Source organism: Prionailurus bengalensis, chromosome A2 (assembly GCF_016509475.1).
Source record: "Prionailurus bengalensis isolate Pbe53 chromosome A2, Fcat_Pben_1.1_paternal_pri, whole genome shotgun sequence".
NCBI lineage: Eukaryota > Metazoa > Chordata > Mammalia > Carnivora > Felidae > Prionailurus > Prionailurus bengalensis.
The window spans coordinates 21,815,883-21,834,233 of NC_057348.1; the positions used below are offsets into that span (position 1 = coordinate 21,815,883).

Consider the following 18,351-nt stretch of genomic DNA (forward strand, 5'->3'; position numbering starts at 1 on the left):
GGCTGTGCATTTCTCTGGAATCCCCTGACCAACAAGCCATTCCATTGCCTCCTGTACTGATGGAGAAATAGAGGCGTGGATGGCAAAAGGTAATGGGCAGAACCACAGGGGAATGTCTGCAATCTGAACTTGGGGGCTCACAATGCTTTAATATGAGTCACTCTTCCCCTTTCCAAACTCTCCTGCTTTAGCACGGTCCAGAAGCCATGTGCCTCCCACACTGACAACAGTCACCAGGGAGTCTGCGGCCACGGTCTAGTCTCCATATCACCTCCACATCCCACACAGTACCCCTTCCTCTCCCTCTTGCTCTGGGCCTATGGCCTCTGCCCCAGCTGTGTTCACGCTCACATGTCCTCTGACTGTCCTCATCACTTCTCATCTGGACTGCCTCCTCATGAGCTTCTTCACTTCCAGCCTCTTCTCTAGCTCATCCTGCTGGGAGGGTTTAGGCTTTGGAGTCAAGCTCACAGACTGAGGCTCAAACTGGAGCTCCCAACTTCTTAGTGCTAAGCCTCAGTTTTCTCATATGCAAAATGGGATAAGGAGTCTATCTCCTGGTATGAGGACTGAATGAGAGAAAACAAGACACTTGATAAATCTGAAACAGATGGTAAGTGCCTCGACACAGGCACCTGTATCACAGCTCTGTTCACAAACCTTTCATTAGGCTCCGCTGCCCCTGAATCAGGCCCACGCTCCACAGCACCAAGGCCACCTCTACCTGGCCTTAGCCCAGCAGGCCATAAACTCCTTCCACCTTGTTTCCTCTCCCCTCCCCCACTGTTCAGCCAACCTAAGTACCCCAGTCATCTCTGCAATCCCAGTGCCAACACAGTGATGGGCAGATAATGGGGCCCAAGCAAACGTCTTCTTCCCGCAGCCACAAGTGAGCATTTCTACCACACATGCCCATTCACCTCTGTCCACCCATGTGTCAAGGCCCAGTTCAAAAGTAGCTTCCTCCAAGAAGCCTTCCTCAATGCTGCTGCATGAATTCATCAGTCCCTTCCTTGTGCTTCTATTTTGTCAACACTACACACACACACTGTCTTGCAATGGTTAGTTGAATACACATCTTACCTCCCCATCACAATGCAAGTTCTGAGGGCAGGGACCCCACTCAGGGCATCTGGTACAGTGCTTAACACAGAATACTGCTTATGACATGCTTGCTGTGTTAAATGCCTCAGCTTTACTTAAATATTAGCAGATCTCTCATATGAAATCACTCAGAAGTGTCAAAAAATAGAAAAGATCTAAAAGCAGCCATTATTTGAAGTATCACTTATTTATTTTAAGGCTAAGTAAGTCTCTTTTGCAGAAGATGGAATTCTACAAGTACAGGAAATAAATCTCCCATTTTGGCCAAATTGATTTTGAATAGAATTGACCAGCTCTCTATGTGGGAACCCCCAGTGCAGAAAACTGCTCCCAAGGGTCAAGGTAGGTACATGCTGCTGGTGGTAAAGCCATCCACTGCATTCAGATGCAGCTCATTTCTTTTCTCTTAAAAAAAAAAAAAAAACAACACAACTTGAATAATGAATTGTTCCACCTAGAACTTCCCAATTGTTAAGTCAACAAATAACTACTTTGGGCAATAAGCCAATTTCTTCTGGAAGACTACACAGCAGGGAGATTAAAAACACAGACGAAGATTAGTTCACAGATACAAGTTAGAGAGAAGTGGGTCCAAATTCAGATGTGGGATTTTGGTTTGGTCAGTTAACTACTCTGAACCTCAGTTTTCTCATCTGTGAAATGGAGACAATATCTCATAAGGTTATTACTATGAGGTTTAAACACATGAGTCCATGTAAAGTGCTTAGCAGAGTGCCACTCACAGAGTAAGCATGCAGTCAGTGGCAGTTATTATAAACGGTTCTTTGTTGAAGTTCAAATACTTTCACAATTCCTTAAGTCTTCAAAGGGGCCTCACAGGTTGTGCAGACTAATTATCTCACCTTAAAAATAAGGCCCCTTTGGGGAGCCTGGGTGGCTCAGACAGCTGAGTGTCAGACTTTGGCTCAGGTCATGATCTCATGATTCATGGGTTTGAGCCCTACATCGGGCTCTGTGCTGATAGCTCAGAGCCTGGAGCCTGCTTAGGATTCTGTGTCTCCCTCTCTCTCTGCCCCTCCCCCACTCATGCTCACTCATGCGCTCTCTCTCCCTCTCTCTCTCTCAAAAATAAATAAATCATTAAAAAAAGAAAATAAGGACCCTGAGGTCTGGAGAGAGTGATGCAGGCTTCATATCAGCATTTACTGCCTCCCAAAAGCACAGGAAGCTCCCTGAGGCCCAGCAATCACCTTACGTATCTGTATCCCAGACAGCACCTGGCAGAGGGCTGTGCTCTGACTGTCAGCAGGAATGGCCCACTGTGTGTAACAGGTACACATACCTTCTCATGGTCAAGACTTCTGTCCCAGAAATATGAGCCTGGGTGCCTTCAGGACGGAGTGCCAGATCAAACCACTGGGTTCCTGCCCCGATGCCACCAGTGGCTGCTTTGCTAGGATGTGCCGGTGGAGCTATCCCTACTGAGAGCAGCAGCGGCATGGGGGGCGGGGGCATGGTATCAGCTGTCACTTATGGACACCCACCTGTGCCAGCCATGGTGTTAAGTATTCAGATGCCCCATCTCATCCCGTTCCTACAAGCACCTTAGGAGAAAGCTACTTTTAGTATCCCCATTTGACAGACAAATAAACTGCAGCTCAGAGTTGTATGCCCACCACAGAATTAAATACACACTGAGGCTCTTTTCATTACCCTCTCCTTGCCTGTGTTAATAGTTCAAATGCTCTTTTCCAAAATACTGCCAGGCCCAGGGGCTGGCCCGGTATGAAAAGCTGCTCTGTGGGCAGGTGGCAGAAGCTCTACGCAGGAGAAGCGATCCCAAGTCCTTATCCTCCAAGTCTGCAGATGAGGCAGCATGGTATCTCAAAACTGCCATGCTGATTTAGGCTAAAGGTGAGATCTGTGTGATCGGAATGGAGAACGCTTATCTAACAAATGAGAACATATCTGGCTTCGTTACATAACATCTGGTCTTTCTTGAAAAGCTGTCTAACAGGATTCCATAAGTTCTGAGACTTATATCTCAAATACTTTCCTACTTTCTCAAGTAATCACAAGAAAGGAATAAGGAGAAGTCCAGCTGAAGCCTCACCTCCACTACGTGCACCACATGTGGGCGGCAAACAAGTATGGGAAAAGGGAAAGTGAGTCGGCCCAGTTCACAAAGCATCTGAGCAGAGGCAACGTGGCATAACATCACGTGTACCACGCCGGGCCACAGGCAGCAGTGACCCCACCAGAATCAGGAAATAAAAGTCAAATGGACGGAGAGCTGGAGAGTTCAGAAGAAAAAGGTTATTCCTCGCTCCCACACATCAGCAGCTAGAATCCTTAGTGGTCTACGTGGGAAAGTGGGTCACTGGAGAGACTGGCCTGACACTAGGTAATGGAGCTCTGGAGGGGTCACCCTGCTTTGTCAGCAGGCTGGACCATCTGCGCTGGAAGGCAGTCCTGAGAAAAACCAAGACACAGCAAAACAGAGAGTGGCCCGCGGTGGTTACAGCCTGTGCTCTGTGGCGATTCAAGCCACTCCAGGCCCCTGCCCTCACTCTGACCCTCACCTCGGGCAGATATTTAGTCTCTAAGCCTCAGTTCCTTAACCCTAAAATTGCAATAGTAATGTCAGGCTCACAGAGCTGGTATAAGCATTAAATAAGGCACGAAAGCACCCAGCATAGGAGCTAGCAAAGCGGTCCTCGAGGGGGGCAGTTTTATCCCCCAGGGGACATTTGTGTCTGGAGACATTTTTGGTTACTACAGCTGAGAGGTGGTAGCTACTGGCAACTACTGGGTTAAGATCAAGAATGCTGCTAAACATCCTACAATCTACAAGACAGCCCCTACAACAAAGAATTATCTAGCCCAAAATGTCAACAATGTCAAGGCTGAGAAACCTTGGCCTAGCACTTAGTGAGCACTCAATAAATATAAGCTATGGAACTATCCTTGCTATTATAGCAATAAACAAGAAAGTAATAGTTTCTTCCTTTCAAGGATAATCAGGATCTGTGATTAAAATGACAAGAGACAGAATGTATTACTTACTCTACTTCTTGTAATACTGGGTAACATATCTGTCATTCTGGAGACAGGAAGAGTCTGTTGCTTGGTTGATTCTGAGGAGCCCAATAACTTCGTGAAATAAATGACATAGCAGAGCACCAGAACTGCAGTATAGAAAAGCTGAAAAAAGAAAATAATGGATTTAAATTGCACAGTTTTAATATAGGCAGAATTAAGATATAACTATGAATTTGACCTCAAAGGCCAATCAAGAAATGGCTTGTGGTGCCTGGGTGGCTCAGTTGGTTAAGCATCCGACTCTTGATTTTGGCTCAGGTCATGATCTCACGGTTCGTGAGTTTGAGCCTTGAGTCAGGCTCTGTGCTGATGGCGCAGAGCCAGTTGGGATTCTCTCTCTCTCCCTCTCTCTGCCCTTCCCGCTCTCTCTCTCTCTCTCTCTCTCATCAATCAATCAATCAATCAATCAGTCAATCTTAAAAAAAAGAGAAATAGAACCATCTTTATTAACTGTACCTTCTAGCGAGCAATGCCCCACCCTCTGGAAAAGAGCACTACTCACTAAAAGCCAGCTCTGCTGGGGCATCTCTGGGAAAAGTGCTCCAAACCCTTGACCTGACTAGGAGAACAGTGCTTCCAGGCAGGAAGAACATAATTTCCATGACAGACAGCCCATAGTGTCACCACCACAGTAATGTCACATATGTTCTCAAAATGATTGTAGTTGGCCAAAGGAACGAGTCTCCCGCCTAGACAGCACACCGTGAGGACCCATATGTACTGTGCTAATATCTGGGGACTTGCCATCATCTAGGATGGGGGCTTTTCCATAAACCCAGGAAGCCTGTCACACTGTGATTACAAAGCAGAAATAAGCTGTTGGCTCCCTCCTCTCAGCCCACTGTGTGGGCAAGGCAAGAGCTACTACAGGACAGGGGAGGGAGTCAGGGGGGTGATAGGAGGGCCCACCCTTCCCTCCACTCACCCAGGACAAAAGGGTGGCTTTTGGCCAGGAGCGGCAGCCTGGGGTTTTGTTTGCAGGTTGGGAGGAGTATCCAAACAGCCCCTTTCACAAGCTCTCTTCTTCCTTCTCTCCCCCCTGGGAACAGCAATGTGCACTAGCTCAGGAAGGAACAGGACCTCCAGGCCCCGCTTTCAATCTGGTAACGTCAGGCCTGCTCCTGTGGCAAAGGCACAGAGCAAGGAGAAAGGGGAGTCTTGTCTAGTGGGTTCAGGCTCCTCAGCTCTCCACCCTTATCCGTGCCTGAGGACAGAGCCCGCCATCCACCATCCTTCTTTCATGCCTCAACCCCTCTGAGACACAGCAGCTCTGCTGTGAGCCATAGCACCAGATGCAACATCTTCTGTGACAAGAGGACCGGTTCCCTACCTCCCTTCATCTTCCCACAGAGCAGCGCCTGGGGGCAGTAACAACCTGTGAGTAGTCTTCATGCACTGAATCCCAACTACATGATCCTTCCCTCTTTTTATTGGGAAAAATTCACATAACATGACGTTGACTATTTTAACCATTTTAAAACATACAATTCAGTGGCTTTTCGTACATTCACAGTGCTGTACAACCATCACCACTATTTCATTCCAGAACATTTCCATCACTCCAAAAGGCAATTCTGTGCCCATTAAACAGTCACTTTCTACTCCTCTGTCCCTGGCAATCAAATTCTGCTTTGTCTCTATGGACTTGCCTATTCTGGACATTTTATATTAATGGAATCACACAATAGGTGGCCTTTTGTGTCTGGCTTTGTTCACTTGGTATCATGCTTTCAAAGTTCATGGTGTCATGGCACATTATCATTTTTATGGCTGAGTAATATTCCATGGCATAGATATGCCACATTTTGTTTATCCTTTCATCAGTTGATGGACATCTGGTTCTTTCCTCCTTTTGGCTATGGTGAATAGTGTTGCTGTGTACAAGTTGTTTGAACTCATGCTTTCATTCTTTTGGGTATATACCTAGGAGTGGAATTGCTGGGCATACATCAGTTCTACATTTAACTTTTTTTTTTTTAATGTTTATTTTTGACAGAGAGAGAGAGAGAGAGAGAGAGAGAGAGAGCGCGCACAAGCAGGGGAGGGGCAGAGAGACAGGGGGACAGAGGATCTGAAGTGGGCTCTGTGCTGACAGCAGAGGGCTCGATGCGGGAGATCATGACCTGAGCCAAAGTCCAACACTTAACCAACTGAACCACCCAGGCACCCCTACGTTTGAACCTTCTGAGGAACTGCCAAACTGTTTTCCACAGTGGCTGCACCATTTTATAGTCCCACCAGCAATGTATGAGGGTTCCAATTTCTCCATATCCTCAGCAACACTTGCTATTTTCTGGGTTTTACTTTTATTTTTTGATAACAGCCATCCTAATTGGTATAAAGTTATCTCGTTTTTAATTCACATTTGCCTAATGACTGATGATATTAAGCATCTTTTCATGTGCTTATTGGCTATTTATTTGCATATCTTCTTTGGAAAAATGTTTATTCAGGTCCTTTACCCCTTTTTATTATTTATTCATTTTATTATTTTTTTAATATGGAATTGTCAAACTGGTTCCCATAAAACACCCAGTGCTGATCCCAACAGGTGCCCTCCTCAATGCCCATCACCCACATCCCCCTCCCTCCCACCTCCTATCAACCCTCAGTTTAGTCTCAGTTTTTAAGAGTCTCTTACGGTTTGCCTCCTTCCCTCTCTGTACCTTTTTTCCCCTTCCCCTCCCCCATGGTCTTCTGTTAAGTTTCTCAGGATCCACATAAGAGTGAAAACATATGGTATCTGTCTTTCTCTGTATGACTTATGTCACTTAGCATAACACTCTCCAGTTCCCTCCACGTTGCTACAAAAGGCCATGTTTCATTCTTTCTCATTGACAAGTAGTATTCCATTCCTTTACCCACTTTTAGGGTAGTCTGTCTTTTTGTTGTTGAGTTGTAAGAATTCTTTATATATTCTAAAGATGGGGTATATCAAATATATCATATTTGATATGTCAAATATATCATATTTGATATGTCAAATATATCATATTTGATATGTCAAATATCTCATATTTGATATGTCAAATATCTCATATTTGATATATCAAATATATCAAATATGATGGGGTAAGGAGCTGTTTAAGGAGGAACCTGGAAGTGCGTTGGACAAAGGAGAATCCCAGAGCCCTGGGCAGGGATTGCCTGCTGATATGAGGTGCTGATGGCCCTCAGGCCTCTCACACAGACACTGACAGAGAATGTACCAGAGAAGAGCTCTCTGAAGTCTTATAATAAGAAAGCAAATACACTTAGAATGGGCCTTGCTGACCTATGATGTATCCTGAGTGGGAGCTAGGACCATCAGAAAGTCATAATGCAAGCGCCTTTCCCAAGAAGGGCCAACCAATAACTGGGCATCTCCATGGCCTCCTGTTCTATTAGGAAGAATATATCAAAAACATGATGAATGCAGAGTACTGTAATCCCAGATCTAATAAAACATGGCAAAAATAATCACAAATAACTTCTCTAAAATATGCAACTGTTTGCAAACTACTTTTGGGAGGTAATTGTCATTCTTATAATATTATTTTTAAATCTACTTTTACTGTGTTCACAAATACATTTGCGGTTTTTGCTTAGGACACAGGAAAGACATTCACTAAAACTGTGACTAAGAATTTTAATTTACCTTCCTATACATTAAGAAATATTACAAACTGCTTTGCCCTATAAGATGTTCTGATATCTATCTGATCTTAGGTTTTGTTTTTAAAATGAGCACTATACCCTAGTCGTACTTTTATTCAAGCTACAGATATGAACTAGAACTAGAAACTGGGATGGCAACGAGGCCGGAGCTGCTGAAAGTGAGAGTGCACCTGCTAAGACTCAATTCGTGTGCTCTGCATTGTGTGAGATTTCAATGCAAGTTTCAAACAGGCTTGGCAGAGTTTCTTCCTATCCTGAGAACAACTGATTAAAATCCAGGGAAAAAAAACACACATGCAATTTGGTTCTCACCCCACTCCCTCACTGCTTTTCTCCCTCCTCCATGAGACAGTAAGACAATCAAAGGTGAGTTTGGTATGGGCTCGCCCACAGAACATCTAAAGGAGTTGTTATGTTGGACAATGAGGCCGAGTGCTGGGCCTTCACCGGGCCCCTGGGGATATCAGTAGCATCAGCACGTGGTGTAGAGTGGACAGCCAAAGGAAAAGAACTGTCATGACCATCTTACTAGAGCTTCCAGCCTGCCTCACATGCATGAATACTGCAAATGTAAACCACACAGTAACGGGAACAAGAAGAAAAAAATCAGGGGCACCTGGGTAGCTCAATCAGTTAAACTTTCAACTTTGGCTCAGGTCATGATCTCGCAGTCAGCGTTTGAGCCCCGCCTCAGGCTCTGTGCTGACAGCTCAGAGCCTGGAGCCTGCTTTGGATTCTGTCTCTCCCTCTCTCTCTCTCTGCCCACCTCCCACTTGTGCTCACTCACCCTTCCTCCCTCCCTCTCTCTCTTTCTTTCTTTCTCTCTCTCTCAGAAATAATAAATGAATAAACTTAAAAAAAAAAAGAAAATCAAATGGAGAAACATAGATTATACAAAAGTGAAAAGCCATAACCCTTACCTGGGCCAAAGAGAAAATGTATAGCCCCCAGTGAGGCGACCATAGCACAAGAAAAGCTGTCAGGACACTCTTGAGGATGACCGACAGGCTCTCAGCAATCACCTGCAAATACGTAGTAAAGGGTGCACTTTACGTTATTAAAAACTAAAGATGCACAGGAATGACAAATAGAAACCTGGAATAGTGGTTACCCCGGCAATGGGGGTGGGGCATGTGGTTAGACATAGCATGACAATGTTCTAGTTGGGCTGGGTGGTAAGTTCATAGATTTTCAGTATTATCATGCTTTAAGATTTACACATACAGCAGGGTGCCTGGGTGGCTCAGTTGGTTAAGTGTCTGACTCTTGATTTCAGCTCAGGTCATGATCTCACGGTTTGTGAGTTCAAGCCCCACATAGGGCTCTTTGCTTGGGATTCTCTCTCTCTCCCTCTCTCTGTCCCTCCCCAACTCACACTGTCCCTATTCTCTCAAAAATAAATAAATAAACTTAAAAAAAAGATTTACACATACAGCATATATTCTTTTGTACATATTAAACAACAGATTTTAAAACACGAAAAATTAATATTAGCACACAATTAAATATAGAATCACTAGGAAAATGTGAAAAACCTTCACAGTCCTCTTAAATTCTTATCTAAGCTAATAACTTCCCTATTAGCAAACCTGTTTTTGCATTAATAGTATAGCAGATGTAAACTTAAGCCCAGCCCATCTGCCAAATTTCAAGGGAATGAATTAAACTGATCATGTTACCTTTTTCCAAATTTCTTTTTAAATGCAAATCTGAAAACAAATCATCACTCCTAGAAAATCTTTTTTTTTTTTTAATTTTTTTTTTTTAACGTTTATTTATTTTTGAGACAGAGAGAGAAAGAGCATGAACGGGGGAGGGGCAGAGAGAGAGGGAGACACAGAACTGGAAGCAGGCTCCAGGCTCTGAGCCATCAGCCCAGAGCCCGACATGGGGCTCGAACTCACAGACCGCGAGATCGTGACCTGAGCTGAAGTCGGACGCTTAACCGACTGAGCCACCCAGGCGCCCCTAGAAAATCTTTTTAAGAAACCACTCTTTCCCTTCTTCGAATTTCCCATCAGAGCAGAAGGCATGCTGACCTTGAGCTTGACAAACATCTGTGCTTGTGCCAAGACCCAGAAGGGCTCTCCCAGAAGCTCCACCACAGCCGAAAGACCGAACAACACCACTCCACTTCCATAGTGGGGGACGGCATTAGGATCAGGCACTTCCAGCAACTGTAACCACACCCAGCCCAGGAGCAAGGACCAAAACATACCCAGGGGGACCCTAGAAAAAGAAAAAAAATGTTTTTTTAATATGCTAAAAATAAAAAATATATATATTAAAATAGTAACATTAAACAGAAAAGAAATAGAATTTTAAAAATAGCTACCACTTATTAAGGCACTTACTACATGCCAGGCACTCAGATCTACCCCTTTTACACAGACCCCTCACAATTATCCTGCTATTACCCCATTGAAATGATGGGGAAACTAAGGCTGACAAGCACTGGGGAATTTGGCCAAGGTCATGGACAATTAGCCAAGGGCAGAAGCAGGACCCAATCCCCATCTAACTCGTAAGTCTACGCTCCTATCCACAGTGTGACACTGACGAGATAAACAAAACTCCTGGCAAGTATGTGCCTGCTGTTTGCACACAAATGACTAAAATATAGTATACAGTCAGTTCTTGCACCCAAATAAGCAACAGTCCAGTGCACGGTGTCCCCTAGCATGTGCACCACAGAGCACTTAAATATGACTGGGTAGCCAACAGTCATCCTCTAATAAAATGAACACCTACCAGCCTCGTGACAGTCATTTCCATGAGGCAAGAAGGAGTTATGGAAGGCAGCACTGAGAAAAAACCTCAAGTGCCAGCCCTCCCTGCAGGAATCTAACTGCAGAAAGGCCATTACAAGTTTTAGCTGATGTACTTGATCTTCAAGAATATTCTCAAGGGCTGAGAATTGAAATCAACATTACAAAATTGAAGAAGGATATAATGAAAGCCCTAAAAGGCTTTCAAAGAATGCTAAGTGGTTGTTAAAAGCTCAGAAAAGACCACAGGGAGGGGGAAAGATTAGGACTAAAGAAGACGGCACAGGCCCACTGGGGCCCAGAGTGGGCATCAGGAATGGCAGAAACAACCTCCCAAGCGGGTAGAAACCTGGCCCTAAAGCCCCCACCCACAGCCTCCTCCTGGCTCCTGGCCATCCAGAGAGGAAACAGCCAAGATGTTGGATGCCTTCTCCTTCCTGTCCCATGCCCAGGCCCCAGAAACCCAGGCTGGAGACAATTCAGCTTTGGGCAAGTGTTGCTGTTTAACTTACAACACTTACGACGCTTGCTTTTGCACGGTCTCCTGCCAAAGCACAACTCACGTTAGCCACAAGAGGTTGAAGGTCTGGTTCCAGTCTCGCTGGGCACCCCCACTCAGACATGCTCTACGGAAGGCCTCTCTGGCCAGGAAGACGGTGGTCGAGTAAAGCAGTGTTAGCCTTTAAAGGAAAAGCAGAAATCAATAATGGGGGTGCCTGGGTGGCTCAGTAGGTTAACCTTCCGACTTCAGCTTGGGTTATGATTTCGTGGGTTGTGTGTTTGAGCCCTGAATTGGGCTCTGTGCTGACAGCTCAGAGCCTGGAGCCTGCTTAGGTTTCTCAGTCCCCCCGCCCCCTACTCACTCTGCCCCTCCCCCGCTCGCTCTTGCGTGCTCTCTCTCTCAAAAATAAACAAACAATAACAAAAAATAATCAATAGTGACTCTAATCTTTTTTCATAGAGAGAATTTCTGAGATTTTGCCAGCGACAGAAAGAAAGTCTTGGTCATAAATCACTGGTGGTGATGTGAAGGGCAGTGAGTTTTTACAGGGTCCCCGTACTAGTCTGATCCATTTGAACAACAGAGTTAGGAACCAAACAAAGGACACCTGAGTGTGTGCCTATAGAGCGTTATATCCAGGATAGAAAGTGCCACAGTGGCCCCCAAAGCCTAAGGCCTCATGGCTATAGGCAGAGGTATGGCTCTGACAATAGGAGAAAAGGACAAGATATGACCACACAGAGCAAGGGGACCTCTTGGTCACGCTGAGACTGGTGACCAATGAGAGCTCTTATGAGAGAAGCTGAGGCTCTGAGTGGCAGCTCTGGCCAAAAGCATCTCAGGACAGGCAATAGGCAATAGGCAATAGGCAATAGGCTGGTGGCCGTTACAGAGGCCGCTGCAGCCCAGGTCAGCAAGGCTTGTCTGCCATCTTTCCCGGGTGGGCAATATTTAGGTGGACCCTCTTGCACCTGCATGAGTAAGAGCTGAGATTTTCCCTCATCAACAGGCCATGTGTGATGAAGTCAGAATGGAGACAGCCGTGGAGACAGACCTTAGCTGGGCTAAGGTCTCTCTGAGGATGTCCAAGGATCATGCTGCTATCCAGTGCTTCTGTCCAACATTGGGAAGGAGGAGACTGAACTGTATGTTAAGCAGAGGGCCGGCCAGATAAAGGTTGTCAAAGCAGAGACCTGAGAATCTGGGGAAGACCAGATGGCAAGAGGCCCAAACTGCTTTCAAATCTGAACACCTAAGAGATTTGGTCCTCTTCCTTCCTGCTTGCTTGCTTTATTTATTTATTTTTTTAAGATTTTTTTTAAGTTTATTTATTTTGAAAGAGAGAGAGACAGAACCAGTGGGTGAGGGGCCGAGAAAGGGTGGGGGGGACAGAGAAAGCAGGCTCCGTGCTGACAGCAGTGAGTGAGCCTGATGTGGGGCTCGAACCCACGAACCATGAGGTCATGACCCAAGCTGAAGTCAGATGCTCAACCAACTAAGCCACCCAGGTGCCCCTAGGATTTTATTTTTAAGTAATCTCTACACCCAATATGGGACTTAAATTTACAACCCTGAGATCACAGAGTCACACACTTGACCCACTGAGTCAGTCAGATGCCCCCCTTCCCACTTTTAAAACAGTATTTCTCAAAATACGATCCCTGCTTCAAAATCAATAAGGAACTTGTCAAAATCCTGATTTCTGGACCTCTTCTCAGACCCACCTAGTGCAAAACTCCCCCAGATGATTCCTTTGCCCTTCAAAGTTTGAGAACCTTCTCTAATCTCTGAAAACGGAGCCCAGAGCATACATTTGGTGGGTATTCGATGTAAAATGCTATCTGGAACATATGGTCTTGTTTATGAGGACATGAAGATACACCTGAGAAGCTGAGCTAACCTGAGCATTCACATCTCTTCATAGACTTTTGTGTCATTTGTGAATACAGAATATGCGTGGGTACCCTTGAACAGAAAAGAGAGTAGAAGGAACAAGTGGAGTCTAAAAGACAAAGCAAGCAGCTTTCTAAGAGCTGCCAAGGGACTCATGACAAGGATGCACACTGTCACCCTAACCACCATTTTCCAATTATAAAAGTCACCGAGGAGGGAAGGCAGGCTGCTCCAGCCTTGCAATTACGAAGCACATCCTCACCAGCCGAGGGATTCCTGCTTCCTGTGCTGTCAGCAGGACAAGAACACAGGATTATACCTGAGACAGGGTTTGCAGTGAATTACTCCCACTCCTTTCCTGGGTTCTAAGAGCAGACAAACCGGAACAGCTGGCAGAGAAATGTGCATTTGGAGGCTGCTAATGGAAAACACTCCATGGGTCCATTAAAAGTAGCATTGCCTGCTCATTCCCCCATCCCAGTGTGCTCTTCCTCAGCCCACTGCTAGAACACTCCACTTCCAGTAAAGGCCCCTGTTTCCAAAATCTGAGGGTGACACACAGGTGCCCTGACTAGGGACGTGAGCTGTGGGCAAGGCCAGGGTACTCCCTTCTTACCTCACGTTCACTATGCCAACGATTTCCTTTGACAGGAAGCGAAGAATAAATGCATTCAAGACAAAGGTGATCAATCGAAACAACACCTACAGAGAAAGAAGAAAAATACATGAGAATAAATTATGTTGGGAATATTTATTTTGTTGAAATGAAAACAATGTGGCTGCTCTTTCTAATAACACACTGATGTACGGCAGCTCTGCCATAGAGACCCTCCTGAAGACCTACCACCTGTCTGTTTCTGCTGAAATTTCATTCCTGGAGGGGTCCCCTGGCACTCCTGTGCAATGGTAGAACAGTGCACAAAGGCACTTGGAAATCTAATTTACTGATAAGAGGGAGGGCCTGACAAGTCAGTGAATTCCTTTGGGCTCAAAGTCAGGCACTTCAGGAGACAGAGAATTCTAGTCAATGCTTCACGTTGGCCCTCCCTCCAGCTTGTTGAGAAATAGCACACACTTAGCAAGTGGGAGCCTGCAGGGAATGGCAGAATCTCTAGGAATCACAGGGTCTAATCTCTCTTCTCTGCCTAGCAATATCTGGGGATTCTGATAATGACATTCAATCTCTTTCCAGCTATTACCATTTGAAAGGGATATATCCCAAGACTTCAAACCTGTCAATTCAAACCTGAGCAAAGAATTCTTCCATGAGACAGAGAACAACAGGGTGCTAAGTGGGGATGCTAAAGGGGGATGTTGAGCGGGGTGCAAACCTCAGCCCCCGTCTGCATCCAGGAAGCATGACAGGTGTACTCCACAGTGTGCTCCAGAGCAAATGACAAATCACTCTCATAGTTATCTGTGAACAGGTGCAATTTGAACGACTCAATCAAAATATGCCAGTGGACCACAACAGTCTAAAAATCTCCAGGGAAAGGTATGACCAAAAAGGGAGAGTACAGTTTAACACTGTCCCTGAAGTGTCACAGAGCAGCAAGGTCTCCAAAGCCAAGATATCACAATATGGAGTCAAAGGTGGCCTTTTGAAAGTCTGATGAAACCTCTGTAGTTCTTGGAAATATGCAGATACATACCTACTTACCAAATTTTTTACTCAAATTTAGACATTTGAAGCCAATTCATGGAGCCCTGAATGGAAAAACCACTCAGCTGAGAGTCTCAAATCACCGTTTAGCTGTTAAGCCCTTCGTCTCCTAACTCTTATAAGCTTTAATTTCCTCCTGTCAAATGAGGTTACCTATCTTACAGGGTTGATAACAACCATCAAATAAGACCTTAGAGGTGAAAGCATTTTTGACAATGAAAGTGAAAGGCATGGGGGCTGCTGGGTGGCTCAGTCAGTTAAGCCTCTCTTGATTTTGGCTCAGGTCATGATCTCACAGTTCATGGGGTTGAGCACTGCCTGGGGCTCCCCGCTGACAGTGTGGAGCCTGCTTGGGATTCTCTCTGTCCTTCTCTTCTCACCCTTTGCCCGCTCATGAGCTCTCTCCCTTACAAAATAAATAAATTTTTTAAAAAATGAAAGGAGGGGCGCCTGGGTGGCGCAGTCGGTTAAGCGTCCGACTTCAGCCAGGTCACGATCTCGCGGTCCGTGAGTTCGAGCCCCGCGTCGGGCTCTGGACTGATGGCTCAGAGCCTGGAGCCTGTTTCCAATTCTGTGTCTCCCTCTCTCTCTGCCCCTCCCCCGTTCAAGCTCTGTCTCTCTCTGTCCCAAAAATAAATAAACGTTGAAAAAATAAAAAAATAAAAATAAAAAAAAAAAAAAATGAAAGGAATTAACACTTTCACTATGGCCAGCTCAAATTCTTTCAGGATACAATGTAATTGCAAAGCTACCTCAAGTGTCTGCATTGTAATTTGAGAATACATCCAAGACCAGATTAAAACACTCAGGAAGCCTAGATTATGGCTGTTTTTAAAAAAATGACGTACATACAGTTAGTGTCATATTTAATGTCAAAGTTACCATGGTCTAAACCTAACTGGTTTGAAGAAAGGGCCGAGTTAATGAAGCTCTAATGTTGTTCATGTGACCCAGTATTTGCTCCATGTAAGTGGCCCTTAGTAGCAACACAGTCTTCATTTAACTTTGTAACAGACTTTACAGTTTTAAAAAAGCTCTTTCACATCTGTTAATTATTTGACCCTTAAAAGCAATTGGATAAATGCACAGGAAGCAAGTTAAGACTCAGAGCAAAGTGATTTGCCCAATGTCACATAATAATCATATGACCCAGCTTGACTTTATGGTAGGCCACCTGACTCCCAGTCCATTGTGTTTTCTGCTAAGACTGGTTTTCCTTCCTTTCCTTCTTTCTTTTTTAATGTTTATTGATTTTGAGAGAAAGTGTGTATGCGCATGAGCAGGGAAGGGGCAGAGAGCGAGAATCCCAAGCAGGCTTCATGCTGTCAGCATAAAGCCCGACACGGGGCTCGCCCTCACAACCTCGAGGTCACAACCTGAGTCACTATCAAGAGTTGGACACTTAACTGACTGAGCAACCAAGGCGCCCCAAGACTTGTTTTCTTTTTATGAAGCCAATCTGGGCCGTAAGGTATCATCAAAGCCTGAACAATCAGCACTGCAGATAAAGCAATGAACTCAGTTTTTTATGTCGTGGATAGAAGAAAAAACTTGGTACATTCAAGGTTTAGTTAATTTAGGGTTAGGTGAATGTTTATTAAGCACATGACTTGTGCAAGGAACTCTTCTACATGCTTTATGTAAATTGTTTCATTCCATTCCTATAATGACCATTTAAGAAAATCCTTATTACTATAATAAAAATACCTAACATTCACTAAGTACTTATAATGCGCCAGGCACTTAACAGGCATGTCATCTAATCTTGCTAATGACCCCATGGGGTTGCACTAATGTTCTCATTTAAGATGAGGAAACTGATATTCAAAGTAAAGCGATTTTCACAAGGGCAGGGAACTACCAAGTGACAAGGACCAAACCTGAGCTCACATGTGCCTGGTTCTCTCTCTTAATATCCAAGTGAAATGCTGCCTCTAAAATATAGGGGAAGGGTGGATTCAGGACTCTTCTGAATAAGGGCTGAACTGAGCCACTTAGAATGACTAACTCCTAGTGTTAAAAGAATCTTTAGACACCATTTGGACCAACTGGTATGTACCTTAAATGACAGATGATGAAAATTAGGGCCAGGAAGGGGAAGTGACTTATCTAAGGTCACATAGCCAGAAGGAAAATGCAGCTAACATTTACTAAGTGCCCACCAAGAGCCAGGTACAGCATTAAATACAATTATCTGAATGACTTCAGTCAAGCCTCATAGAAACTTTATGAGCTAGGTACTATTATTACCCCAATTTTCCCGCTGAGGAGCTGAGGCTTAGCAAAAGAAATCCTTTGTCTTGGTTCATGCAGAAAGCACGTAGTAGAACCAGGTTTCCAATGTAGGGCTGTCTAAGCCCAGGTATCTTTTTCTTAGCTATGCCATACTGTCTCTATGAACTCAGTCAGAGTCAGAGAGCTTGAAGATGTTTGAGGGTCATTGGTGGGGGAAGCAGAGAGTCAACTCCTTGCCTTAAAAATATCCAATTCTAGTGCACCAAAGGCGCCCCTGCCACCTGACCTAACCCTGTCCTACTACCATATGGGAAATATAACGCTCAGAAGGAAAACGACTTGTTTGTAGTCTCCCAGCCAGGCCTCTGAACTCCTGCCCAGGTGCCGGTTCTCCGCCGCCACCGTCTCCTGTTGAACCCTCAGTAGTGAGGGTCCACGCCGGGACTGGGTGTGCCCCGAAGCGCGCTCTCAAGGGCCCCAGGACCGCCTCCCCGCGCCTCCGGACTGCTGGTTGGTCTGCGGCCGGCGGGGCAGAATACCTGCAGGAGCAGACCGGAGGAGGCCAGCCGGGCCGCCTGGCCCAGCACCTCTCGGCTGCCCATCTCCTCTGCGCCCCGCCTCGGTCACCAGGAAACGCCGCCGCCGCCGCCAGCCGGCCTCGTCGCGGGGAGATAGCGTCATGGGGCGGCTCGCTCTCTGATTGGTGATTTGGGGGCGGCGGGGACGAAGCAAGAAACGTCTGGCCCTTTAAGTGAGCGGCGTGAGTGACGTCAGTGTTCCTGCGCCGCATCTCTTTTCCCTTTTGTGTGAGCTCAGGCGTTTTCTGTCCCTATCCCTCCCCGTCCCAAATAAGTTAGGAGAAGCTGTTAAAGTAGCCCAAAGCCTCTTCCCTGAGGCTCTCAGCCTGCTAACCAAGAAACACTGATTTCTCCGGCCTTGTTAATAAGATTCTTCCCTTTTGGCCTTGATTACAAAGTTGCGCCACAGCCCCCTAAATGAGGCAGGACAGGAATTGTCCCTGTTTTACAAAGAAAGGACTGAGGACCGGAAGTTAAGTGCAGCATTTTTTCACGTGTGTGCTCTTGTGTAATCCTTCCTAAACTTCTGAGAATTTGGTCCTGTTGTCAGAGGAGTAAGGGGAGACAGTGGAGATGTAAGACGACTTGTTCAAGACTGCACAACTTTTGCCTCAGTGGAGCGGGCCCTGGGCTCCTGATCCTAAACTTGCAGCGTTTGCTCGCATGTTCCAGCTGTGAGGACAGAGCAGAGGAATGGCTGGGAATTGCTTTGTAAAACGTAAAGCACCCAACACACAGCATCAGCTGCTCTGTCCTTGTTCTTATTATCTACTGTGCATCCCTAGGGAGGGCACTTTCCCAGTCTCTTTTAGGCTTTCCGTGATTTGACCCCAGCCTACCTTCTGAACCACCTTTCAGACCATCACCGCCATTCCCCAGCACTCTCCA

General features: G+C 45.6%; 1 protein-coding gene across 1 annotated transcript in view; it reads right to left on the reverse strand.

Moving 5' to 3' along the window:
• RFT1 (RFT1 homolog) overlaps window positions 1-17,561 on the reverse strand; it is a 40,049-nt gene extending 22,488 nt beyond the window's left edge. Inside the window, exons 1-6 of the mRNA XM_043587633.1 lie at window positions 17,425-17,561; window positions 13,604-13,689; window positions 11,156-11,272; window positions 9,864-10,053; window positions 8,745-8,846; window positions 4,132-4,269 (exon numbers count right to left, since the gene is read on the reverse strand). Of these exons, the coding sequence (XP_043443568.1) occupies window positions 4,132-4,269; window positions 8,745-8,846; window positions 9,864-10,053; window positions 11,156-11,272; window positions 13,604-13,689; window positions 17,425-17,487 (696 nt within the window). The 5' untranslated portion in view covers window positions 17,488-17,561. The remainder of the gene's footprint in view (window positions 1-4,131; window positions 4,270-8,744; window positions 8,847-9,863; window positions 10,054-11,155; window positions 11,273-13,603; window positions 13,690-17,424) is intronic.
• Between the last annotated feature and the right edge of the window lie 790 nt (window positions 17,562-18,351).